Raw genomic sequence first — 26,900 nt, forward strand, 5'->3', positions numbered from 1 at the left:
CTTGAAGTAACTCTCTTACACCATGTCCTAACCAGAAGCAATGCAATAAGATTCCAGTGACAAGTAATTTCTCTGCAACTACGAGACGCAAAAAACAAACAAAACAGCCAATCAGAAGAGTGTGTGGGCAGGCTCTATGCAAGCACACTGCACTCGCAACGAAGTGGATAAGTACATGTTAAAATGCTGTAATATTTATGAATTTGATTATTAAAAATACTGAAACGATCTTTGTCATAGAAATGTTAAAACGGTCAACTTAATATGAACAAAAGTGCATTCTAATGGCTTTTCTGACTAACAGTATAGCAGATTACGTGCATAAAAATATCAGTTGTCACTATATCTCCCAATACTATGCCACCTTATATTTAAATGCTTAGTTTTGTGATCAAAACTCGTGTTACCCTCGAAACAAACAGATGCAATGTTATGCAATGATGATTGAGAGATCATAATCATAAGCCTGACGCATCATATTTGATACTCGCATTTGAACATGATTTTTTTTAATATGTATTAATAAAGCAAACCTAAGTGCTCATGAAATATATCGAACAATATAAAAGGTATTCTTACATCTACTTAATAAATATCTGTAAAGATTTCACCACAAAAAGTCAAGTGTTCCACCACCTGAAGGATTTTTTTTTTTACAATTATAATAAAAAAGGCCTTTGCTTGCTAAAAAAAAAGAAAAAAGTATGAACTATTAATCAGATGAAAGGTTTTAACAGGTTTTTAATCAGTTTTGATAATTTAGAGATCTTAGAAACGTTCATAAATATGATGCAATAGGCTTTACGGGATGAAGCTGATGTCACCTGTTGCGTGTTCTTGGCCTCTTTCTGCACTTCTCCCTTCAGCAGGCTGAATCTCTCCTCCAGCAGGTCTCCTATCCACTGGCCCAGGCTCTCTCGGTCTGTGTGTCTGTGAAGCTCTGATCGCAGTGTGTTATACAGACTGAGCACTTCAGTGTGCTGCTCTTCCTGCCTGAGCAAACCCCCTGCCACTCGATCCCACAGCTGAGACAAGCTCTCCTCCAAGTGCATCAGCCTCTCGGCCTCTACTGACAGCACAGAGGGCCTCTGGGAGGAGCGAGACATGGTAGGGTAAGATGGGGGATGATGCCTACCTTAAGAACAATGTGCTCATACTTTTACATGGAAAACATATTTAGATCTACGTTTAGCATCAACCAGAACATGAAATCAATAAAAACATTTGCTCATTTACTTGACAACAAAATTATTAAAACTGGTCATATTGCCCTAATACTGGGGTGAGATGGCCCCTACCTGAGGCAAGAAGACACCCTGGCTCACCTTTTACACTTGATATTCTTATTTATATATTTTTTTTAACGTGTCATTAAATGTTAAAGAGCCCCTGTGGTGGAAATCATTTTTTAAATGTTGATATGCCTATGTGGTGTTTTTTAAATATGCTTTAAGATAATCTATGTGCAAATTCATGACTCATAAAACTGATTTTTTTGAACAGTTTACCAAAGATGGTCTCAAAAACATAGTTTGAAAGCGACCATTCTCTACATCACAAACATGTTGTAACCAATCACATCACCATGCAACATGCTTTAGCATATCATTACTATGCTGCGAAGCCTCAAGAAGCAAGATTATCCTGGTATATTTTTCTGTTGATGTGAAAAATCAGGTAGATTTAGCAATATAGAGGGTGAATTATGTATATTACGATGTTATGATGAACTAAGTCTTTCTCCACTGACGTTCCAAGTTGTTCAATGCGTTTCTAAGGATACTAATTTTTAGAAGGCAGCTGTCTGACTCTGAGATGGCGAATGTGAACACTGTAACATTAGAAACACATTAGCTGTTTGATAACAGTCAAGCAAAAGGCTAATATCAATTACCAGTATGTGTCCGAAGTTGTAGAGAGGGAAACAAAATGCGTTCATTTATACATCGAATTATAGACGAACCAATTTAATTCACTCCTTTCTTCTGAATCAGTTTCTGAATTAAACCAGTATTTCCACTTGCCATTGTGCAGCGTTTACTACAGTAAAGTAGAGTGAGTGGATCAGGTAGTTAGAGCTTGTGATTAAGGGCCAATCCCAATTCTACCCCTTACCCCTTCACTTACCCCTTCCCCTCTGTTTTGCTCGTGCACGTGAAGGGGTAGGGCTGTCTCGATTCTCTTTTGGTTGGAGGGGGAGGGCTAAGGGGAAGGGCCAGATAGCCCTTCAAACGAAGATTTTTCGGGACCACACTTCAAACGAAGGGGTATGAGAAGTGTCACTGCTACAGACGCAAAATGGCTGCTCAAGCAAAAAATTTGACCATAAATGTAAGAATTGTTGACTTTAATAAGTATTTTAACGACAAATAATGATTTGCTTTGTTACATTCAATCTTGTGTTCATATTTATGGTCAGTTCCTTCAAAGAAACGTTTGTAAAAAAATCTCCTCTCCCCCGAACAAAGCACACAAGCTACTGGTGCGTTCAAGTCACCACGTAAAGATCGTATTTATGAGTTGAACGCGCATGAACGCCACACAATGTCGTATTTCACACAGTTTCACACAGTAAATAAATAAATAGGTCAAAATAGGACAAACATAGGTCTGTACCTCCAACGTGTTAATACAACACCACAGAAAACAAGTCCTGTGCATCTTGGAAGTTTGTGATAAACATCGGCGCATCTCCTGTGGCGTAGGCGACGACGTATAATGACGTGTAACGGTGTAGTAGTGGTGTCCCATTTCTTAGGGGAATATTTTCACCCCTACGCCTTGCCACTTTGTTTCAAGGGTCAAGGGGAAGGGGAAGGCGAAGGGTTAGGGGTAGACGAAGGGGAAAGGGGTAGAATTGGGATTGGGCCTAAATGGTGGCAGGGACCAATTTGCATATTTATGGTCTGCATATACTAAAAGCAAGGGTGTAGTAATAATATTTTATTTGTAAAGTCTATTTAACTAGCTACAATACACAAGACTACCTTGAAAGCTAAATACTACCTGAGAGTCTGTGTCAGTGGGAGTTTGTCCATTCTCAGAGTCGCCCATGATCGGAGGGGTGAGATGGGATGAGTCCCTCCACTCCATCACATTAGCAGCAGGCAGCATGGCCACCAGTCCAGAAGGACCCCAGTAGCACAGAGCTTTCAGGAACAGCACAGAAGAAACATGAGGACGCAGGATTTTATTTCCATTTAGACCAATAGCCAGTCACAAGTAGTATGGTATGCTCACCGAAGAACAGAAGGAAAGGTACAAGAAATAGGACTTTTGAAAGCATAGGGAGAGACCTGGAAGAGAAGATGGTGACAGGTTACATTTGGATAGTCCCGTTGTACTTCAACACACTGGCAGTGTTTTGGCCACTGCTCAAAATATGAAATTATTAAATTGACAATAAGCTTGTTTACATTAACAGGGTTCCCACGCATTGGTTGACTTCAAAATCAAGGACTTTCCAGGTCCAATACCCTGAAAATTCAAGGACTTAATGTGGGGACACATTGAGTGAGCAAGGTTACATCGTGTTACCTTGTAAGATACATTGCTACAGTGAAAAAGCTTTTTTGCATTCATTTTTGGCCACATAACAGATCTGATATTCTATTTGTCGTATTTCTGTTTGGCATAAAACTAAGGAATATTCGGAAACGGTACAACCTATACTGCATCGGTTCCCAACAGGTGGGGTCGCGGCCCACAAGGGGGCCTCAGCGAGCTCTGTGGGGGGGTCGTGTCATATTTTGAAAAGTTGAGCAATGATCATTAAATAAAAGTCCTTAACTTTTTTCTGTTTAAAATTTATATAATGAGCGAGTTCATCATGAATCCATTTTCCAATTCGTGTTTTTGTCTTTTCTGAGCCACTATGGTACTCCTATAATAAGTGTTTACATTGGGACTATTTTACACTGGTTCGGATCGCTGCCGCTGCGGAGTAGCCCAGTGCCTGCGTGACTCGTCATAGACGTACACAGAGAGAAGTAGTTCCGGGCTACAATGTTCTTCCGAAAGACGCATTATTCTGTTAATAAACGCAAGTTTATTATCGCTCGCTATAGCGCCAAAAGCGTCAAAAAATAAAGCCTCACAAATAACATGCAAGAATTGAGGTCCCAGACAGCGGTCTTCAGTAATAGCCTATATTCTTTCTTTTTTTTAACCTACACACCAGTGTGAATAATGTTATTGCATTTTTGTTATTGTATTTTCAATATTATAGGCTATTATTTGTGCATAAACATATCTGGTTATAGTAAACATACAGTTTGTTTGAAAACAACATTTTGTCATCCTTGCTGCAAGCTTACAAGAGCGATAATATCATTAAATGTGAAGGGGGCCCTAAAATATTTTCTTGGGAAAAAGGGGGTTTCAGACAAAAAAAGGTTGGGAACCACTGCTATACTGTATTCTAAAATGATCTGATATTAACTTTAGCATGGATTTCATTGAAAAGAGCTTAGATTTAATTGAAAAGAGCTTAAGCTCATGTAACCAGCCTATTTTTGCGATGTTTCACGGTGTGTCACGCTGAGGTACTATCGTAATAGTTTTGTGCGCGCGTCATGGCAACATACAACACAAAGTACCTCACATAGGAAATACTTAACGTAGTGTGTAACTAACGTAAATCAAGCAAGCTAGTATGCATAGGCCACGAAGTGTTGGCGAAATAACATTATCGGACCGGAGGGAATATGGAATTTTTTCCAGAAAAATTGTACAAAATAAATTCAAGCACTTTCCAGGACCTGTATCTATGCATGTCTATGTATGTTCAGATTCACAAGCTTTAAAGGATTTCAAGGACCTGTGGGAACCCTGAATAAATGAAATAACCATTATATAACCACACTGACTGGACATGCATTAGACACTAGCTATACATCCATCCACCTAATGGTGGATTGAAAAATGGCAAGATGCGCCTAAATTAAAAAATATGCATTAAAAGAAACGTATATGCTCAATTGCAACTTCCATTATATAGGATATTTTGCACCAATTACCCAGTAAGTGGTTTTGTTGTCTTGAACACATGGGATGGAAACGGTGCTTTAAATGGCAAATATTTTTTGCGATATTCTAGTTGTGCATCCGATAAATTCGCAACTTTGGATGGCAACAAAGCTACTGACAGTAATAGATTTTTTTTTTTTTGTGAAAAAAACAAAACAAATCTTACTTTGCAAAGAAATTGACAAGCCACAAGAAGCTTCCTGATATTGTCCTCCCTGGAAACAGACACAGAGTAGAACATGAGTAAAGACTGACTGTGAGTGTACACTAATCCAGAGCACAGATTGGGGATAGGGTGCACAGCGGGAAGTCATGCTAATTCTCAAGAGATTGGGAAAAAAAGCTGACAAACTGCACAGGTTATGCACTTAATTGTATTCATCCTGTAAAAAGACAGGCCTCCTAAAATTAGAGTACATGAAACAGTACAGTAAGGTCCAGATATTTGAGACCATTTAGAAATGCGCAAAATGGAAGTGTTTTCAATAAACAAGGTAAGATATAAAAATCAATGTAATCTGAGGGAAAAGGTGACAAACACGTACGCCCACATTTTGCCTTAGTCTAAGCGTTATGAGGAATCAAATTGTACTATGAAAATATTGTAAAACTTCAAAACATCCACCCCTATATATTCATTAAAAATCTAAATATCTTGCTCTCAAACAGAGGCTGAAATTAAGTGGGGCAGTTCAAAATGATGAAACCAAACTCACTGCAAGTGCAGAATTTCACATGCAAAGAGGATGTTTACATAAAAGTCTTAAAGGCACAACAGCAAAAAAGGGCCAGCTTACATTTAAGGACAGACAGGATGAAAAATTGTCATGACAAACAAGCGTTAATTTTTTTTTATAAATGTGAGAAAACGGCAGAGAGCATCTTGTGCTTCAATTGAAGAAAATCCATTAATCAGTCTGTTTAAAAAAATATATATCATTGGCTCAATATCACTAATTTGCTTACATTGAGTACTGACTTCAAAAGCATGTTGAATATCTCTTCATTTTATTGCATGTTTTAAATATAAAAAAATTCTTTCCAGATTTAAACTGGATGGGGTTTGTTTGTAATGTCAGATTGGACCCCGTTGTATCTGTATAAAAACTATTGCACATAAATCCTTGGCATATGTAGTATTGAATAAGGCTGAAAAAAATAACATGAGGTGCATGTCAAGAAAAGACTCCACCTAAAAACAGCAAAGGGGTTGAAGGGGTAACAGCACACATACGCAACCCTCAAATAAAGCAATATAATCCTGAGAGCAAACCTGAAAAGGGAAGTTATAACTACACCGAGTGGACAAGCAGATGAGTCCCAAATGGAATCAGAGCAATAGAGCCACAGTAGAAAAAAAGAAAAGAGAAAGCAAAAAATAGCCATGCAAGGACGTCTGAAAGCTCTTCACCAGGACAAACCCACAACTGCTAGGGAACAAACTGCCCTGACCACAACCTGAAAGACATTGATGCGGGGAAGGAGTTCACAGCAGGATTAACTGGCTTGCCCACCATTTCCAAACCAGAGGCTCTCGGAAGGACCAAGATCGGGGGTAAGAAGTGATGAGCATATAACCTGTCAAAACTATGAGCCACCATAATGTCCCTACAGGCTTCTGTTCCTGGGAAGACCGAGTGTCCGACGCAAAATTATGCTTCCTTTTGCAGTCATCACCTGTTAGGATCAGTGTACGGTTGAAAATTAATAATCTGTAGGCTAAAGTTCTAAACTTCTACAATTGTTTTGCTGCTGTCTTCATCCAATGATGTCCACCACTGTAGACATTTTAAAAAGAGACTGTAACAGTGTTTAGTGTGCAAACACTGAGCCTGTGATATCTACATTCATTTATGCATCACTCTACCATTATACATGAGGGTATACAACTGGCTCTGCTACACAACCTAGTAAGCTTGTCTAGGCATCTCCTTTAAGGTAGCATTTAAACTAGTCAATCAGTTTTTCCAGTGAACAATGTAGATGCACAGTTAAATGGGATTCAAAAAAAAAAAAAAATCTAAATGAGTCATTTACACACGCTCATGCCATTGCAAACCTGTATGAATTTTTCCTATAGTAGCAACTTTAAGTGGAAAAATCTCTGAAAGTCAAGAATGTGTACTTACACAGTATGCCGCTGAACTTCGGCTGCTCCTTTTGCAGCACTACCTCTTTAACACTCATACTGCTGTAGTATTTCTCATTGCCTGTGACGGATCAGAAAGAGAACAAACATTAGATAAAACCAAGAGTTCTGTTCCAGTCTCTCTCCATCCCTCCAATCATAGCTCTGCACAGACAGACTCGAGGAAAGAGATTTGCATGTAACCAAGGCAGTGCTCAGTGGAGAGGCGCATTTGTTTATGCACAGTGTAACCATGCTTCGCAGAACATCTACAGGGGAAGAAAAGTTTAAGGTTATAGTGAATGTAGACGGTCAAACACCATGGAAGAGATGTGGAGACTAAAGCCTGTAAAATGAGTGAGAGGGTGGGAAAGGTTTATTAGGAAACGGCTGCTCAGCATACCCCAAGGCACCATGTGATTGTCACATGGATTCCTCAACCAGAAACCGATTTAAAGCAAGTGTTCAGGGGATATTTTTTTAACTCTGAAAAGATGCGGAAAAACGAGTTACAGCCCACGTGGCTGTAAGTAACGATCAAAAAGTTAGATGCTATTAGATTGCCAGCATTACATTGGCTTTATCTGAGATTTATAAAAAAAAAAAAACTGTGCTCTAGGCATATATAAAATAAGTTATATCAATGATGTCATTGCACTAAGAAAAGGGTACACAACTTTTTTTGTAGAGATCTTGACAAATTTTGGATAAACGTATTGACTCGATTCGTGGAAAGTGCTCTATATATACACACACACATATATATATATATATATATATATATATATATATGCTAAGAACAGATAGTAAAAATGACCATCACTTTAATTTTTATAAGGCTACTAATGTGAACACTGGTGTTGTGCTATAAAATAACAACAAAATGGTCTCTGTGATGTTCGGTATGTTTGAAAATATTTAAGTTCTATTCAATGCCACAAGTGACTTCACCTTTAGGGTGACTTCAACACGGTGATAAATATCACTTACTAACCTGGGTTACGCACTGTCATATCCATTATCGCAACTTCAATTTCAAGACGACGTAAAGCCGGTAACCTTTGCATGATGCCTGCAAGGACACCAGAAAGGGGCCATTTACATCAGGGCTCCTCAATTGCATTTGCTTTGAGGACCAGATTATTAAACTGAAAAATTTAAGCTGGACAAATATTTTACGGAGTATTTTCCTAGTCTCAAACAAGCCCCAGTCCAGCAGTTCATGATTTAGAAGCGTTCCTGTAATCGTTTGCTGCAGAGAACAGGTCAGTCACCGATCAAGAGCCTAGTTGAGTACCAATGATCTAACATTTCTATGAAACCAGAAAAAAAGCCTCAAAATTCCCTAAATTAATAATTTTCTCTTGAAATGAATGTGTGATATCAAGAGCAAAATATGTTACACCTTTAAGAGTGCGAGTTCTTTAAGATGACATTTCTGGTTGTTTGTAGAGTGTGCACAGTAGTTAGGTTAAGTGGACATAATCCAGTCACCAGAGGGTCTGAAAAATCAATACCTCTGTTAGTACAGCCATTTGTAGCTCTCTTCTGCTGAACAGACTGCAGTGTCTTCTTCAGCACAGTGGCTGTGGAGCGAGCAACTCCATTACACACCCGCACAAACCAGTGAAACACTGATAACAGCAGGCCTGGAAGAATATAGACTGATATTAAACCAACACATAAGGTTTGATGGTCAAACTGATGGAGCTGTCTGGAGAGACTGTGGACCGAGATTGTGAATGTGATTTCACCAAGTAAAACATGTTCTTGAATCAACATCCTCGTTGATCCTGGAACAACATTACTATCAACCAATCAGATTTGATGGATAGTTTTACAGTTTATGTGAAGTTTAGGCTTACAACAAGGGTTAGGGGCTTCTACACCATTCTTATTAACCTCTAATTTTAGGGATAAGTTATGGGTTGGGTTTGGTTTAGGGATAGGGGTCATGACTGTTTTTGGACAGAAACGTTGTTCCAGGATCAACAAAAGATATTAAATCAAGGTTTATCTCTAACGCAGCAAAATCACAATGACCGAAGAGAGAGCGAGTGACAGTGGATGTGGAGAACATCTCTGCCCAATAGGCTGCTTTGCATGCATTGCATACAGAGAGTATCTCAGTCAGGCACGTGGAGGAGGAATTGGGGGAGTGCTCAAAACTTTTTATTCAAAGAATCCGTAACAAAGTATCACAGAATATTAAACTAGAAACCCATTATTTAAAAATTTGAGCATAAAAGACTTTTAAAAATATTAAAAAGAGTAATGTGTCCAAAATTTTGACCGGTACATACATACATACATATATATATATATATATATATATATATATATATATATAATAATATATACACATTTTTTTACATTTGAGCCCCTGCCCCTGAGGAACTCTCTGCATGTCCCTGAGCTCAGTACATGTCCAGGTCCCAAAACAAACTATGCAAGTACATGAACAGACATTTGAAGGTAACCATCGCCCCCTTGAGTGTTTGTTTTTCAATGCCATGTCAGCTTCTGTGGCTATTTTCATGGCAAGGAAAAAAAAAAAATTATGGTAAAAACGATATTAGGTTTTTACAATTAATTGTTGCGAAAAACTCAAACTATATTTTCACCCCCTTGAGCACTGATGTCACTACATTAAAGAACGTACAACCAGACCATGTTTGCAATTTTGAAGACTTCACGTGAGCACACATGTACTTGCATTAAATGTTTCTGGCCTAAGGTGGTTGTACCCACTGCATGCTAGGAAGTGGTCTTTATAATGGTTCAGAGAATCTACTTGGCCCTGAAAGAGAAACCGTGAGATTAGAAAAGAGTTTCCTATCCTCTTGATATCTACAGGGGTGTAAAATGTCCCCATTAAAGTGAGGAAACTAGTGAAAAACTTAAAAATCGTTAAAGGTGCACTATGCCGAAATTTTGCCATTTGTGAGCAAGTTTAGCCACCTTCAGTCTAGCTCGCTAATAAACAATTACGGGTCGTCATGAAAACAATTACAATGTTTAGTAATCAGTAAAGTTACAGATAGCAGTCAATAAGGCAATAGCAACATTAGCAAAAAAAATTTGTTGTTGAGAGAACTAAATGGAGATTTCGGCATGGTGCACCTTTAAGTATTCAGTTAGTTTTATGTCCTGACAGTGAAAACATGTAGCAGGTGAAAGATTCCCAAACCGGCATAAACCATCCAGTGAGACACCACAGAGGTGAACACCAGACTAAAAGGCTGATACCTTTGAGTAGAGCCATCTGCATCAGCAGTGTGCATATGTACACCACAAATGCAGCAATTCGCCTACTGCTATGAAGCCACATCTCAGACAACATCCCCAGTACCCCTGCAGACACATTGAAGGAAACAAGCAGGCTTGACTTCATTATTACTTATAACAGACATCGTATCAAAGCATCCAAAGAACGGACAGACTCGTGAGGCGTTTCCAGACACCAGGACAAACCTGACGACATGGGACGTGACAAAGACAGTTGAATTGGCACTAAATTAGGAACTCATGAACACTTTATCCCCACAATGTAATGTGTTTGACATGACCAAAAAAAAGGGGGACAGAAATATTATTGCACTATAGTGGTCTTCAACGCTGCAGTGTATTTTCAAACACTCACCTGGCTTGTTTCTGCGATTATTGTCTCTGCAGTACAATGTAGTGTTTGGAAAGGAAGCTGTGCTGGGTGTCTCGGTCAACGACACCTGATGCCCAGTAGCATTATGAAGGAAACTGTTGTTCTTGGAGGGAGAGGTGATGGGGCAGTCTTTGCACATGTAGCCGTTCTGTGCTGTAGAAGTCTGTGTTTTGGCCTCCACTGTGCTGTGGTGTGCAATGATAGTTTGGTCTGAAATCAAAATCCAAAAAGTTTAACCAAAACCAACCACAAGATAAAACAAAAACAATATTAAACTTCTTTTTGAAGAAAAAAAAAAGCTACTGATGAACAAACTACTAATTCCAAGATCTATTCCTCTATCCCTCCATCCTTTTATCCCTCCATCCACCCATGCCTCTCTTACAATCCATCTCTTTCATTCCATCCCTCTATATTTCTATTCATCCACAATCCATTCCTCTACAATCCATCTTTGTCTGTCTTTATGTTTATAGGCTAATGTTTACCTAATTCTCAAAAGAAAAGAAAAGAAGATTTTAACTTTTACCAGCGTTCAGGTGGAGCACACACCCTTACCCTTGATGTCGCGGTCTTCGTCCAAACCTAATATTAAACAAAAAATAAAATTCACAAATCAATGCTTCGGCTGTCCATCAATCTCAGTTCATTTAAACTCAGAGTATAACATTGGGGTGATCACGAAGGTCTGCTGGCACTGACCCCAGAAGCTGTCAACTACAGTGCTTTCCTTTATAGAGGACTCATCTAGCAGAGAGGACAGCAGAGAGGCATCACTGGGCGCACAGCTGTTGATGGTGCTGTAATGGTCTTGGAGGATTGACGTTGAAGCAGTCCTTGGTGTTTGAACAATCTGTGTTGACCCTAAAACAGAGTGATAAGCTCTTCTGCTCATCAGAGTCCTACAATAGAAAGAGACAGAATTAGAGAAGCAAAAATATAGATAAATGGGATCTTGAAAAAAAAAAAAAAAAAAAAAAAAGTACAATTTTCATATGCTCACAGAATCGAAATATGTCTTTATATTAATTAATCGATATGGATTTTTTGATAGACGATATTAAGCTAATGTGCAATACATATTAAACCATTTAAACGCTATAATACTTCAGTCACTCATAATTCTGCTGTGCTCCAAGCACGGTCAATAAAAATCTGCGTATTTTGTAGCGTATGATGGGCACAGACTGAGATTTTTTTAAGCTTCAGACTATGATTTCATCCAATTGAGAAATACCAAATGCGTTTGATATTTTGAGCCAATTTTAGAAGGCGTATCAAAGTCGATGACACCTTTCTTAAGTTAATGAGATTCACCTCCAACTCCTGTTGCAATCTGTACAGGCCAATCTATACGCACCCAAATGCACTTGGCTTGTTTTTTTTTTCATGACTCAATACAACAACTCCATTCAGCTCCTGTACATAGCCTACATGTTTATTTTCATCGGTCATGATTGTTATGTGCGGATTGGAGACATTAAGTGTGTGACAGTCGCTTAGCGGATGCTGAGTTTTTCCTCAGTATCAACTTACAAAATTGGCAAGAGTATGATGCATACATTGCCTAGTAGTGCTGCATGATATTGAAAAAAAACTGACATTGCGATATTTAGTTTTTCTGCGATATGAAAACAATTTCACCAGATGAATAGCTCTTTTTGTAAAGAATCAAACATCCTAGGATGATTGAGGTAATTTTGTAGGGTAGTGCATCAACAAGACATACATAACATACATAGACAAGCATAGATAAATACAATAGAACAAAGATACAAATAAAATAAGCAGTGATTTGTTTTTCAGTAAAATCTGGTGTAGAGGTAAAATCTTTGCGTGGCAGGGGGAGCTGCCACTCGACCAGTCACGGAAATATGCGTGGCAGGGGGAGCTGCCACTCGACCAGTCACGGAAATATGCGCCTGCCACTGCGTTATATGCGCCGGCCACTCGACCAGTCACGGAAATATGCGCCGGCCACTCGATCAGATGCGCCTGCCACCCGAACTTACACAATATGTAAGGTTTTTTTTAACCAAATGCAGCAAGTTTCAGCCATGTCAGCCACTACCAGCCACACGATCTTTCACTGTTTACATCTTTCAGACACTCCTATTGATACACAAGAGCACACAGACAGTGCAATACAGATCTTATTTACCTAGCCTATTTCTCATATTATGTGATTTTTTTATTCGCTCTTTTTACCCATATATGGGAGTGCGCTCGTGGCTGTAAGCGTCGCCAGCCACTACCAGCCACTACCAGCCACACGATCTCTCTCCGTTTACATCTTTCAGACTCTCCTATTGATACGCGAGAGCACACAGACAGTGCAATACAGATATTATTTACCTATTTCTCATTTTATCTGATTTTTTTATTCGCTCTTTTTACTCGTATATGGGAGCGCGCTCGTGGCTGTAAGCGTTGCCAGCCACTACCAGCCACACGATCTCTCACCGTTTATATCTTTCAGATTCTCCTATTGATATGCGAGAGCACACAGACAGTGCAATACAGATCTTATTTACCTATTTCTCATCTTATCTGATTTTTTTATTCGCTCTTTTTATCCGTATAGGCTATGGGAGCGCGCTCGTGGCTGTAAGCGTCGCCAGCCACTACCAGCCACACGATCTCTCACCGTTTACATCTTTCAGACTCTCCTATTGATATGCGAGAGCACACAGACAGTGCAATACAGATATTATTTACCTATTTCTCATTTTATCTGATTTTTTTATTCGCTCTTTTTACTCGTATAGGCTATGGGAGCGCGCTCGTGGCTGTAAGCGTCGCCAGCCACTACCAGCCACTACCAGCCACACGATCTCTCTCCGTTTACATCTTTCAGACTCTCCTATTGATACGCGACAGCACACAGACAGTGCAATACAGATATTATTTAGCCTACCTATTTCTCATCTTATCTGATTTTTTTATTCGCTCTTAACTACCCGTGGAAACTACTCGGTTTTTAAACTTTGTTTATACTCTTTAGCACTTTGGGATTGTTTTTAACTATGAAAAGTGCTTTACAAATAAAATATATTATTATTATTATTAACCGTATGGGAGCGCGCTCGTGGCTATAGCGTCGCCAGCCACTGCAGCCACACGATCTCTCACGTTTACATCTTTCAGACACGCGAGAGCACACAGACAGTGCAATACAGATCTTCCAGATAATACAGATAATATGAGAATAGCCTATTTCTTTTCGTTTTAAAATGTTTCGTTCAAAAGTAGGCTAGACATTTCTAGCTTGCATTGTGAGGAACATACAATGCAAGTGATCGCACAGAAACCATATGCCACGATTTTATAGGCTATTTTCTTATTCGCTTCTTATTTATTAAATCCAGCCAGGGAATTGTTTGATCAAACATTGATTAAAATTAATATACAATTTATACAAAACGAATTTTACTTTAAAAAGGGCTTTATACAAAACAAAACTTAATGGAGTGGTCAATCATTCTTCAGAATGTCTATCTGAGTATATCAGGCAGCTGCAACAGTGAGAGATAGTGGCTGGCGCGCCACAAGACGCGCTACATTACAGGTCAAAATAGCTAATAAAAATATAAGATAAGATGAGAAAAGGGTAAATACGAGCAGGATTGCACTGTCTGTGTGCTATCGTGTATCAATAGGAGAGTCTGAAAGATGTAAACGGTGAGAGATCGTGTGGCTGGTAGTGGCTGGCGACGCTTACAGCCACGAGCGCGCTCCCATATACGAGTAAAAAGAGCGAATAAAAAAATCAGATAAAATGAGAAATAGGTAAATAATATCTGTATTGCACTGTCTGTGTGCTCTCGCATATCAATAGGAGAGTCTGAAAGATGTAAACGGTGAGAGATCGTGTGGCTGGTAGTGGCTGGCGACGCTTACAGCCACGAGCGCGCTCCCATAGCCTATACGGATAAAAAGAGCGAATAAAAAAATCAGATAAGATGAGAAATAGGTAAATAAGATCTGTATTGCACTGTCTGTGTGCTCTCGCATATCAATAGGAGAATCTGAAAGATGTAAACGGTGAGAGATCGTGTGGCTGGTAGTGGCTGGCGACGCTTACAGCCACGAGCGCGCTCCCATATACGAGTAAAAAGAGCGAATAAAAAAATCAGATAAAATGAGAAATAGGTAAATAATATCTGTATTGCACTGTCTGTGTGCTCTCGCGTATCAATAGGAGAGTCTGAAAGATGTAAACGGAGAGAGATCGTGTGGCTGGTAGTGGCTGGTAGTGGCTGGTAGTGGCTGGCGACGCTTACAGCCACGAGCGCGCTCCCATAGCCTATACGGGTAAAAAGAGCGAATACAAAATCAGATAAGATGAGAAATAGGTAAATAATATCTGTATTGCACTGTCTGTGTGCTCTCGCGTATCAATAGGAGAGTCTGAAAGATATAAACGGTGAGAGATCGTGTGGCTGGTAGTGGCTGGTAGTGGCTGGCGACGCTTACAGCCACGAGCGCGCTCCCATAGCCTATACGGGTAAAAAGAGCGAATACAAAATCAGATAAGATGAGAAATAGGTAAATAATATCTGTATTGCACTGTCTGTGTGCTCTCGCGTATCAATAGGAGAGTCTGAAAGATATAAACGGTGAGAGATCGTGTGGCTGGTAGTGGCTGGTAGTGGCTGGCGACGCTTACAGCCACGAGCGCGCTCCCATAGCCTATACGGGTAAAAAGAGCGAATACAAAATCAGATAAGATGAGAAATAGGTAAATAATATCTGTATTGCACTGTCTGTGTGCTCTCGCGTATCAATAGGAGAGTCTGAAAGATATAAACGGTGAGAGATCGTGTGGCTGGTAGTGGCTGGCGACGCTTACAGCCACGAGCGCGCTCCCATAGCCTATACGGATAAAAAGAGCGAATAAAAAAATCAGATACGATGAGAAATAGGTAAATAAGATCTGTATTGCACTGTCTGTGTGCTCTCGCATATCAATAGGAGAGTCTGAAAGATGTAAACGGTGAGAGATCGTGTGGCTGGTAGTGGCTGGCGACGCTTACAGCCACGAGCGCGCTCCCATAGCCTATAAGGATAAAAAGAGCGAATAAAAAAAATCAGATAAGATGAGAAATAGGTAAATAAGATCTGTATTGCACTGTCTGTGTGCTCTCGCATATCAATAGGAGAGTCTGAAAGATGTAAACGGTGAGAGATCGTGTGGCTGGTAGTGGCTGGCGACGCTTACAGCCACGAGCGCGCTCCCATATACGAGTAAAAAGAGCGAATAAAAAAATCAGATAAAATGAGAAATAGGTAAATAATATCTGTATTGCACTGTCTGTGTGCTCTCGCGTATCAATAGGAGAGTCTGAAAGATGTAAACGGAGAGAGATCGTGTGGCTGGTAGTGGCTGGTAGTGGCTGGCGACGCTTACAGCCACGAGCGCACTCCCATATATGGGTAAAAAGAGCGAATAAAAAAATCACATAATATGAGAAATAGGCTAGGTAAATAAGATCTGTATTGCACTGTCTGTGTGCTCTTGTGTATCAATAGGAGTGTCTGAAAGATGTAAACAGTGAAAGATCGTGTGGCTGGTAGTGGCTGACATGGCTGAAACTTGCTGCATTTGGTTAAAAAAAACCTTACATATTGTGTAAGTTCGGGTGGCAGGCGCATCTGATCGAGTGGCCGGCGCATATTTCCGTGACTGGTCGAGTGGCCGGCGCATATAACGCAGTGGCAGGCGCATATTTCCGTGACTGGTCGAGTGGCAGCTCCCCCTGCCACGCATATTTCCGTGACTGGTCGAGTGGCAGCTCCCCCTGCCACGCAAAGATTTTACCCCCTCTCAAAATCTGACTGGATTCAGGTACAGACAATCAAATGTAAAATAACCGCATAGGCTTCACTGTACAAGTTAAATATAATACAAGTTAAATATAATACAATTTATCTTTGTTAAAGCTACAAAAGTGATTCTCATTTTTTGTTGCACAGATCCAATATAATGATATGCATCATTTTCTTTCACAATTGTTTACAACAAGGGATGGGCAACGATTAATCGCATCCAAAATAAAAGTTTGTGTTTACATAATATATGTGTACTGTGAATAATTATTTTGTATATATAAATACACTCATGCATGTGTATATTTAAGAAATATTTGCATGCACCGTTTATATATATATATATATATATAAATTTATATTATATATAAATAAAAAATCTTAAATGTATACATGCATGTGTGTGTATTTATATATACACAAAATTATACACAGTAGTACACATTATGTAAACAAACTTATTTTGGATGCGATTAATCATTGCCCATCCCTACTTACAACATAACTGACTCTGTTTTTATGAGGATACTCAGGCATTTTGACTTAATTTTGTATGCACGTGTCCATTCAAGCTCAAAAAGAAGAGAAAGAGAAATGAATTTGGTGTTTACACTGTTTGCGTGGCCAGCGCCACCAGCGCGTACCAGTGGGCAGGGCCAAAGACGTAAAAGTAGGCGTAGATTCTGCAGAAGTGGTCTTTATTACGTCATAATGTGACAATTCCAAACAAGCTGTTTTTCTGAGCCCGGTCACAATTGTGACGCATATTTTTTCTTATTTCTGGAAGCTCTAAAAGTGTTGTTATTGGCTTTGGGCAAGAAATTCAACTTTTAAAAGAAAAAATAGATTGTTTTGATTAAAATTTATAAATGTCATGTGACTGGTGTGAAAGGTCACATGACTAGATCAGTTTATTTCCTGCTTGCACATCTAGAAGAAGATGTCTTCCTCACACTACTACAAAAAGTAGTATATAAAACACCTTAATTAACAGATAGAACTATCAAATTTTGTACATATATTCTTTAAAGGGTCTACTACTGATATATTTTGAGAATTATACTCCTGCATATATATTTTGCTCGTAAGACATGTAAATTTGTTAACGGTCACAATTGTGACCGGTAGTATAACACAGTGTTTCAGTTGAAAACACAGGTTTTGGCTGTTAATCCTAGTTATCAATTGTTTATTATTACACAGTTTAAAACTATCAGATGTGTTGGACCTTCTAGACGTACGTGACCCCCCCAAGTGCTGTGTGCAGCAAACAGAGGCATTTAAAAGTGATTGATAGTGATGGATCAGATAGGGAGTAACAGGGTGAAACGGCCTATTTGCCAGGTAGATTATTGAATGGCGATGCAGAGGTGAAACATCTGGAGGATGAGGCAGATGTTCATGAGAACCAATTGGTGTGCGCCACACATCACCACAAACAACCCTTTCTACAACGTACGGCCCATCTTCAGTGCACTGAATGAGTGCACACACATCTCCCTGAAACTGGCCTATAGGCAGGGCCCAAGTGTAGTCTTTGGTCTACTCTAGCCCATAGAGGTCTAGCCGAACAAGCGGAAGTTCATCCAGGGTGTAACTTTGTCCATGACAACCTTTTCATCTCACTAAACCTCCTTCATGAAATGACAAAGCGAGGTTATGGATGTCTTGGAATGTGTTGCGTAAATAGGCCTAATTGAAGAATTTGTATGAATTCTGACTATGTTGTTTCCCACCGGTCACTATTGTGACCGAGTATAAAACCTAATATTTCACTAACTTAACCAACATAAAATCAAAAAGGGCATACAGTTTGTGTGTTAGGGAGGTCTAAGGAGTAAAATGCATGTATTCAAATTGCAAGAAAAAATTTGGGATTAAACGGGTTAACTGCAATAAAAGACGTTTTTGGACTTGTACATATAAGAGGTCATTTTACTGTAAAAACATTCATGTCAAAAGATCAAGGAAATTGATTTCTCAATTCATTCTTCTGCTGAACACAAAGAGGATATTTTGAAGAATGTCAGTAACCAAACAGTTAACTGGTCCCATTGACTTCCATAGTATTTTTTTTTCCCTACTATGGAAGTCAATGGGACCAGTTAACTGTTTGGTTACTGACATTCTTCAAAATATCTTCTTTGTGTTCAGCAGAAGAAAGAAATTAATACAGGTTTGAAACAACTTGAGGGTGAATAATATGACGACAGTATTTTCATTTTGAAGTGAACTATCCCTTTAAGCTCTAAGACAAATAAACTTAGTTTTAGTTGTCTGAAATGCAACTAGAAAAACTTAATGTAATTTAAATTGTAGCTTTTCTCTGCATCTTCTCCAATTTTAGTTGATAATTGATGCATTTTCCTCTAAACTTTTAAGTCAACATTAAAAGTTACATCCTCTTGCTTGATTTTCAAGTGCAAACTGTACTCACTTATCGCGGCTGTAGGCGCCGCTGTGGTGGAGTGCCGAGTCAAGCAAATTGTCGTCTCCATATTGACTCGTGGTGGTGTGCAGACGGAGACTGCGTCTGGACATCCTGGGTGACTCGTAGACGGGCCCAATCCTGAGCTCGCTCTCAAAGTCTAGCACTGAAGAGTAGCTGGAACTGAAAAAAAGGTGCCAGACTAATAAACATCAGCTACTACAGAACAGACTAGCAATTATACAATGACATCAGGTTAATGGTATTTACTGGTACTTCTATACTGGTATTGAATGCTTGATTATAAATAGTGGACAAATGTTCTAAGGTGTGCAATTCTTTTTTTAGTAAACACTCAGCTATGAAATAGTTCCAGGTGCATTACAATTGCATATCACCTATGACAGCAAAAGAATCACAAATTCACTGACTAAGCAAACATATGACTACATGATAAAAATGCTCAACTCTTTGTGCTTTCCCACCAAATTAGCTTTTATCATCTATGGAAATCACATTTTCTTTCTCTGCATGCATGCGTGTGGATGCACCAACAGTCCCATCGCGGAGTTACACCAAAACATGAACATTGCGACAGTGAAGCATAAAGCTTTGTTCAAAAAAGAAATATAGATTGCAATTAAATGTTAAATCAATCACAACTATGGAAACATTTAAAGTTATGCTGAATAAGAGAAGTGCATGAGAATTTCAGCCATTTGTTGGCTTTCTATTCTGTTTTGCAATCTAGTCACATGATTTTCCACAAATGTAACAATATTCCATGATTTATTCCACCGGACATAGAATCTCTCGTTTCTTTTGCCAAATCCTCACATTTTACAACAAGTTGCTTAACGTCAGGAGAAACCAGAAGATATTAGACAAGAGATGGTCTTTGTCCTTGTGTCAAAGCGCAGAGCGATAAATATGAGACGCATTTGTTTTTGTGGAGAAATATACATTTAATTTTTTGACATTTTTTACCACTCAAGTGCAACAATCCATGAAAGAAAACTGAATTTGTGATCGCATTTAATATATTTATCAAGAATCAGTGTATGGTTAATTTATAAAGTGAAGAAAGCTACTATGTGAAATATATTTTCATGCACTTAAGAAATCAAAGCAATACACTAAAAATTAAATACACAATGGTCTGGTCATTTTCCACTAGCTGTGCGCAGTCATCAATTCTAAGCTCAATGTTTCCAATCAGACAGTGCCAATGGTTCATGGGCAGAAGCAACTGCCATCTCTCTAGGAACAATCCCAGCATTCAAGTCTGTGAACTTGAGCAGTTCTGCTTGCTTGAGGTCTGACAGTATGACAAAGGTCATTCAGACAGCAGCTGAGCAAAACACGCTAAACAGTAACCGGGCAATGTAGAATTGACTTCAGCTTACCGCTGCTAAAGTTCCAGCCTTACATTAACTGTAAAAAAACAGCACTAGGATTCTGGCTAATGCTTTATCAATCAATATATATTCAAACAGAAAAAAGAACACACAGTACAGTCCAGCCCCAGCTCTCCAGATCCCACGAGTCGTCACTGGTCATCCCATGGAAAAAATCTGCACGCACTCACAGGCACAAGGAGCTCTGGAGGGATCAAGCGAATTAAAAAGGCTTGCTCTACTTCCTGTGTTTATCTCCTGTATACGTGACATGTGAGCCACTAAACATTCCCTGTCCCTCCCTCATTACCTCTGTCGCCATCTATCCCTTTTAAAGGTGCATCGCTGTACTTTGAACGTGGGATGAATTGCATCTGTACAACTGCTAAAAAAGGAGGAAATCCAGAGTCAGACCCAGTTTACACCCGCTATTAATCTCTGGTGATCACGTGATCAGCCGAGAGACATGTAACATGCAGGACTGAACAATGCTGTTCTGCTGATCCAGGGTCAGTGTGAGTGCATTTCAGGTTAGTTAACAGTCTGTTATTCACTGGCTAGTTGTGCTTTTATGCCTTATTTATGCTAATGCTGGTTTTCTGAATATTTAAACTATTGTTGTGTATTCTGTAGAATCTTTTTTAATTGCCAGAATGATTGACAATAATGCTTTAAAAAAAAAAAAAAAAAAACTTTTGCATTCTGACAAAGTGTCTGACTTAAATTTTAGCTGTAAAGTCAAGATATTACTTAAACAAGCTATTAGAGGGAAAAGAAATATAAGGGTGTGGATTTAGGAATGTAATGCTGCTTCAATGTATATAGTGATTATAATCAAGGTAATCATTCATATTTTTATATTTTCTAAATATCACACGAGTTGAATGACGTCTCTAGGCTTGTAAGATTTTACTTTGTTATAGAAGTTACGAATGTGATTACTGAAATGTTCTTTTCATGTATTCTCCAACCTTGAAGAAGCTGTGTGTCGGTGTGTGTGTTACTCTTCTTGGTTACAGGGTTAAGGAACCACTGGCATTATTGGAGATAGACTGAGTTGATGTTCTGGACAGACTGGAACCCAGCAACCCAAATCTGCGACCTGGAAGGTCACGACGTGCCTAACTTCAGGGTCCGAGTGTCCGCTGCATAATCGATGGAGATATGCTTCAGTATATCTGTATATGTGTGGAAAAGTACTGTATCTATTTCTTATCCAATCAGAAACCGCAACTTGAAGCAAGGACATAGCTTAGACCTTGATGAAGTAACTGATCTTTGTAATAAGTGGGGCGGCCAACCAACTCCCGTGTGAGTCTTGAAGTGGACTTCTGCTGATGAAACTGCAAACTATCTTCAGTAAAACTTCTGTTCAATTTATCATAATTCTGACTCTGGGTCTTCTTTCAAACATCTGGTCCTTGGGTCCTAAACGGTTACCCCCAAACAATATACACACACATTAATAAATTCGTTTTTTTTTTTCCAAATAGTAAAGTTTGCATTTTAACTGAACTTTAGATGTACTGTCATCTGCATGTTGATGTCAGTGTCTATACACAACAAATCTGTAGTGACGTGACAACTGCAATCAAGCTGACTAATGATGCCACTTTCTCTTATTGATCATCTGTCTTTTTAATCGATTTTTCCTTCCAAATCAAAGAGTTAAGAATTTACTAGTCATCATTTCAAGTACTGATCACTTTGTCCTGCTGGTGCACCTGGCAACACTTTGTAATACTACAAACAGCAGAGAAGAGCAGCATCTGTGATCCCGCACACACTTTCCACAGTTTGTTCTTCTCTAGCTGTCCTGAGCCAAATTCGCAATGACAAATGGGTGGAAACAAATTCAGACTTGAACACAGAACCACTCATTCAGTTTGAGGTTTCTGACCAGATGCCAGATGACTGGCGTCCGCGTACAGAACTCAATTTGAAGCCTGGGAATTTTTTAGAAAGCTCTTAATTGAAAATGCAATTTCAGCCAAGTTTGGAAAAAATGGAAGCAAATATTACACCACGTTAGATTTACTTTTGTAATTTGACATTTCTTTTTCGCTCTTTTTAAAAATTAAAAAATAAAAATGTTTCCTCAATCGAAGTGGTTTGAAACTAGGGTGACACTTTTTTGGCATCTCAAAAAAGGAATCATTCAATGAGTCCATGTGTTCAATAAGTTACACCAGTCGTTCGAGAGCGAAAAAACCTGACCAATCATAGGAAACAAATGGGAATGACCTTAAAGGCGGCCGTACACGGTGTTCAGACATTTGGGAGGTTGTGCACCATCGCACACGTTACGAGTCAGTAAACCTGATAATTGTCAAAGCAGCTGGTACACTGCAGAACTGTACGGCTAGCCGAGCTTTCCAGCTAAACACGAAGACTGGTGCGTGTTGCTCTATAACTTGGGATAGGGATAAGAGAAATAAATAACAAGAACAGTGTGCAAATGATTTGGTGAAAGCGGAGAACAACAGCAATTCCTTTCAACAAAAATGTGTATTGAGTGTGGCAGCCACTGGGCACAAAGGCACATAACCCTTTAACAGCCGATTGCAAAGAATTTTGAAAGGGACACTTTGTGCAGCCAGATGGTGGCGCCATGACCTTGACTCACAATAGTCTGTGGATTAATGACGTCTAAAACATCCCAGCGATAAAATGTTAAAACAAATTATTTATCAAGTCACGAGACTAGATAAAAAACAAATTAATAAGACATTTCAGTGATCATCCAAACACAATCTTCAGTTGTAAACAGGAAGTAACTCTGGAAAATATACACTAGTCACATGATCAGCACACAAGTAGAAGTCCCATGACTTAAATTAATCACATAGGCTAGTATGCTTGCCAAAGTAGATGGTATTCCTCGCCGCTTATGCTGTATGGACAGGTCGGAGTGCTCACACTCGGGAGGAGGGGGACCAGCATAAGCGGCGAGGAATACCATCTACTCTGGGAAGCATTGGTTAACTCATTTGATTTTTTTGGGATTCATAATAGTCAAATCTTTGTGACCGGCCTCCTACAACGAACACACAGCAGAAGTTTCATCAAAATCAATGTATGATTGAATGTATGGCGAATTCCCCAAAAAGTACAAAAACAAAACAATAAATGCCTGCAAGCTCATACAACAGCAAAAATCATACAGTGTACGCCCGGCTTAACGTTTTTTTTTATGTGTTGGATAACATCCATAAACACAATGTAAAACGAACATCCAGAGTGATGTTTCAGATTCTGATTTCCACACACACTTAGACAGAGAGAGAGTGAAATGAGCATCTACTATGACTAAGCATTACTGCAAAAAAAACACTGAAAACAAAACCTGAAAATAGATAAGCAATAGGCTTTTTTAGAAAGGAAAATTTAAGATAAAATTAGGATTTTGAATTATGAATAATTGACAGCCATTTTGTGAATATAACGTAATCAATTTTTTTTTTAAAAAGAGAACTAGTCTGATTAGGAGTATTTTAAAATGTAGTATAAATCTAACTACAAGTATTTAATTTTCTATTTAGTATTTTAATTTTAAAGAAGCTGATAACATAACCCTTAACTACTTATCACTAGTGTGTGTGTGTGTGTGTGTGTGTGTGTGTGTGTGTGTGTGTGTGTGTGTGTGTGTGTGTGTGTCAAATGTGTATCCAGCTGACATTTGCTGACAATAAACATGTGCATGCAGCAGGTAACATGGAGAAACACAGTGCTCATTGTTCACTTACTACAGACATTGTAACAATACAAAGCTGGTTAACAAGTGACAAACTCGTCGTTTTAGTGACATTATCACACCAGAGCTCACCGGCCCTTTTTGGAAGAACATGCACAACACCAATAAAACAGTAAATCTTGGACTCATGCATCAAACTAACTGCAATGTACGAATGCATTCAAAATACAGGCCGATGTTGTTTTATTATAACTTTCTAAAGCAAGTACAGATAGACTTGGTCCAACTAATTACAGCAGAAATACAATGCTCTACTAATAATAGTGAAGTGAAGTCTTTAGACAACGAGGACAAGCAATGACAGACAGGAAAATGAGTGACTGTCTGATTTTCATTTCAAAAGAATTCAAGCTAATTACAATTTATATTAGGCTATAAAAATACCACATCTCTCAAAAGAAAAAGATCCATCACAAGAGTGAGGTCTTTGTGAACGAAAGGAGGGTGTGTGTACAACGACAGACACAATCTCTCATGTAACGTTACTACTGTGAAATTGCAATAAGCACAATGTTTTTCACACAATGCAGTGTGGATACATTTAAGCTACACAAATATGAAAAAATAAATGTTAAGCAACTGTGCAGTCAATCGCCCAGCATTATTACCTGGCTGTGTTGTATTATTACCCAAGCAGGTTTCATGATAATACGCGGTCTCATACAAATGCAGCGTCTTCGCTTCATCTATGGAGAAATAGGAGACTTACTCGGACGGGTCTTGAGCCCTCCAACCTCAAAATCACAGCCTTCACCAGACGAAAAAGCACCAGTTTCACCGTTACACCATTATAATCCATATGTGTCCGCCTGCCCACCAGCAGCTCAAATATCGCATCATCAAGAGAAGGAGACGGAACGAACCAATCGAGAAGAGCGTCGGCATACCGCCGCGAAATACAAACACATAACGTTATACACACGACAAACAATAATCACCAACACAACAAAACACAGCATTTCACACACCGATGATTAATTAAACTGCACAATAAACGTAGCTGCTACCACACGTCATGGAGAAAATTTAAACTTTCCTATAACGGAAAAGGGGAAACTAGTTTTTGGTAATGTTAAATATTGAATCAACAGCACCTGTCGGAGTTGACTAGCCAGTTAGCAACTCAAACTGAACTTAAAGTAATTTACCTGTTCAAACGTCCTTATTTTTCTCTTAGATCAAATAAGAAACCTATAAGAACTGAACTGTAGTTGAACATTGAACGTTCATGCGTTAGATCGTCTTCGCTTCACATTACAGTTTGATGTGGCGGCGCTAACTGTTGAGTCGCTTCTCTAATTACGCCCAGTCGCCCAAGGTGGCTATTTAAATATTACGTCACGCACTTGACCTTGATAAACGACGTCATATCCGCCAAGCATTATTACCTTGTTTTACTTTTTAATTTATTTGTAATTAATATTAATATTTATTGTAATATATTTAATATAAAGTTTTATTCATTCAGCGCCTTTTTTTAAATTTCATAGCCTATATTATGACATAAGCGTTATTTTTTATTTATGGAATTTATTTTCATTTTACTATACTTTGGTCATAATTGTAGCATATTTTATAATGATGTATATCTTATAATATATTTTATAATATATTAACACCCACTTGTATCTTTTGTGTCGGCGATACCCTGTGCTTCACGGTACTATCCGGTGGCTGGTTTCGACCGCTCTTAGGTAGCGTTTCACCGCAAACCTATAATATTATCTGTTTAAATATATAGGCCTATATATATTTATATTATCATTGCATACTCGCTGTTGTGCTAGTTATTGAATGCCACGCGGTTCAATTTTGAAGGCAGACTTGACTTTACTTGAGAGCGTTTCATGTATAGAATGTTGGGTTCTATCCGAAGATTTTTTCGAACTGCTGAGTGGGCGTTATTACAGTGTTAAGGGCCTACGGTGCTAACCGAGGACGTGTTATTGACGGAGTCATGGATCATAGCTCTCTCTCTCTTCAGAAATGTCGACCCCACATACTGAGAACAAACCAGTGGATGAATGAGTGTGATTTCAAACCTCCACATGCCATAGGTTTTGACGCTCCATGAGTGCGTCTAATTCTCATTTTCTTGATGAAGAGTTGGTGGAACCTGCCATACAACCCACCCTACCAAACAATGTTTTTTCTAACCTATCTGCTACAGGTGGTTCAAGCGGTGGGTCTGTACATTACGGGTTGCAAGCCCATCTTCTCCAGATGATGTTTTATCTGTTCTGCAGATGGCAGTGGCTCGTTTGGCTAGTTTGGGTCACCTGTCCAGACCATTCAAACCAATATGTTCTTCAGACAAGCTGCGGATAGTAACGTGTTCACAATGCCACCGTGTAAGGATTTTGTGACAGAATTCTCCAGTGCACTTACCAGTCCCAATGTGCCTAGAAGGAGGACAACGACAGCCCGCATTCTTGCCACAATGGCTGAGGCTGACTCCATTGGGGTAGGACGGGTGCCCGAAATTGAATAGCCGGTTGCAGCCTTGGTGGTATCACCAGATGAGGCTCTAAGAGGCAATGTACGCTGCCCGAGTGCACAATGTGGACATACTGACACTTTCTTGAAGAAGGCATATGAGTCTGTAGCCTATATAACTCGAGCAGAGAATATTATCTGCCAGCTGCTTCTTGCCTGCAATAACACATTAGAGTCAG

The 26,900-nt window shown here is 39.1% G+C and overlaps 1 protein-coding gene across 6 annotated transcripts in view; it reads right to left on the bottom strand.

Moving 5' to 3' along the window:
• sun1a (Sad1 and UNC84 domain containing 1a) overlaps window positions 1-25,528 on the bottom strand; it is a 31,849-nt gene extending 6,321 nt beyond the window's left edge. Inside the window, exons 1-12 of one of the 6 annotated variants that reach the window (XM_079596176.1) lie at window positions 25,374-25,528; window positions 19,084-19,257; window positions 11,520-11,719; window positions 11,376-11,402; window positions 10,800-11,027; window positions 10,406-10,510; window positions 8,674-8,805; window positions 7,158-7,238; window positions 5,195-5,243; window positions 3,241-3,296; window positions 3,007-3,149; window positions 825-1,088 (exon numbers count right to left, since the gene is read on the bottom strand). In XM_079596176.1, the coding sequence (XP_079452302.1) occupies window positions 825-1,088; window positions 3,007-3,149; window positions 3,241-3,296; window positions 5,195-5,243; window positions 7,158-7,238; window positions 8,674-8,805; window positions 10,406-10,510; window positions 10,800-11,027; window positions 11,376-11,402; window positions 11,520-11,719; window positions 19,084-19,187 (1,389 nt within the window). In that variant the 5' untranslated portion in view covers window positions 19,188-19,257; window positions 25,374-25,528. Of the gene's footprint in view, window positions 1-824; window positions 1,089-3,006; window positions 3,150-3,240; window positions 3,297-5,194; window positions 5,244-7,157; window positions 7,239-8,673; window positions 8,806-10,405; window positions 10,511-10,799; window positions 11,028-11,375; window positions 11,403-11,519; window positions 11,720-19,083; window positions 19,258-20,480; window positions 20,655-24,833; window positions 25,074-25,373 lie in introns of those variants that run through there. The other 5 variants (XM_079596175.1, XM_079596180.1, XM_079596179.1 and 2 more) reach the window with 5 other exon arrangements.
• Between the last annotated feature and the right edge of the window lie 1,372 nt (window positions 25,529-26,900).

Source organism: Phoxinus phoxinus, assembly GCF_949152265.1.
Source record: "Phoxinus phoxinus genome assembly, chromosome: 21".
NCBI classification, from domain to species: Eukaryota; Metazoa; Chordata; class Actinopteri; order Cypriniformes; family Leuciscidae; genus Phoxinus; species Phoxinus phoxinus.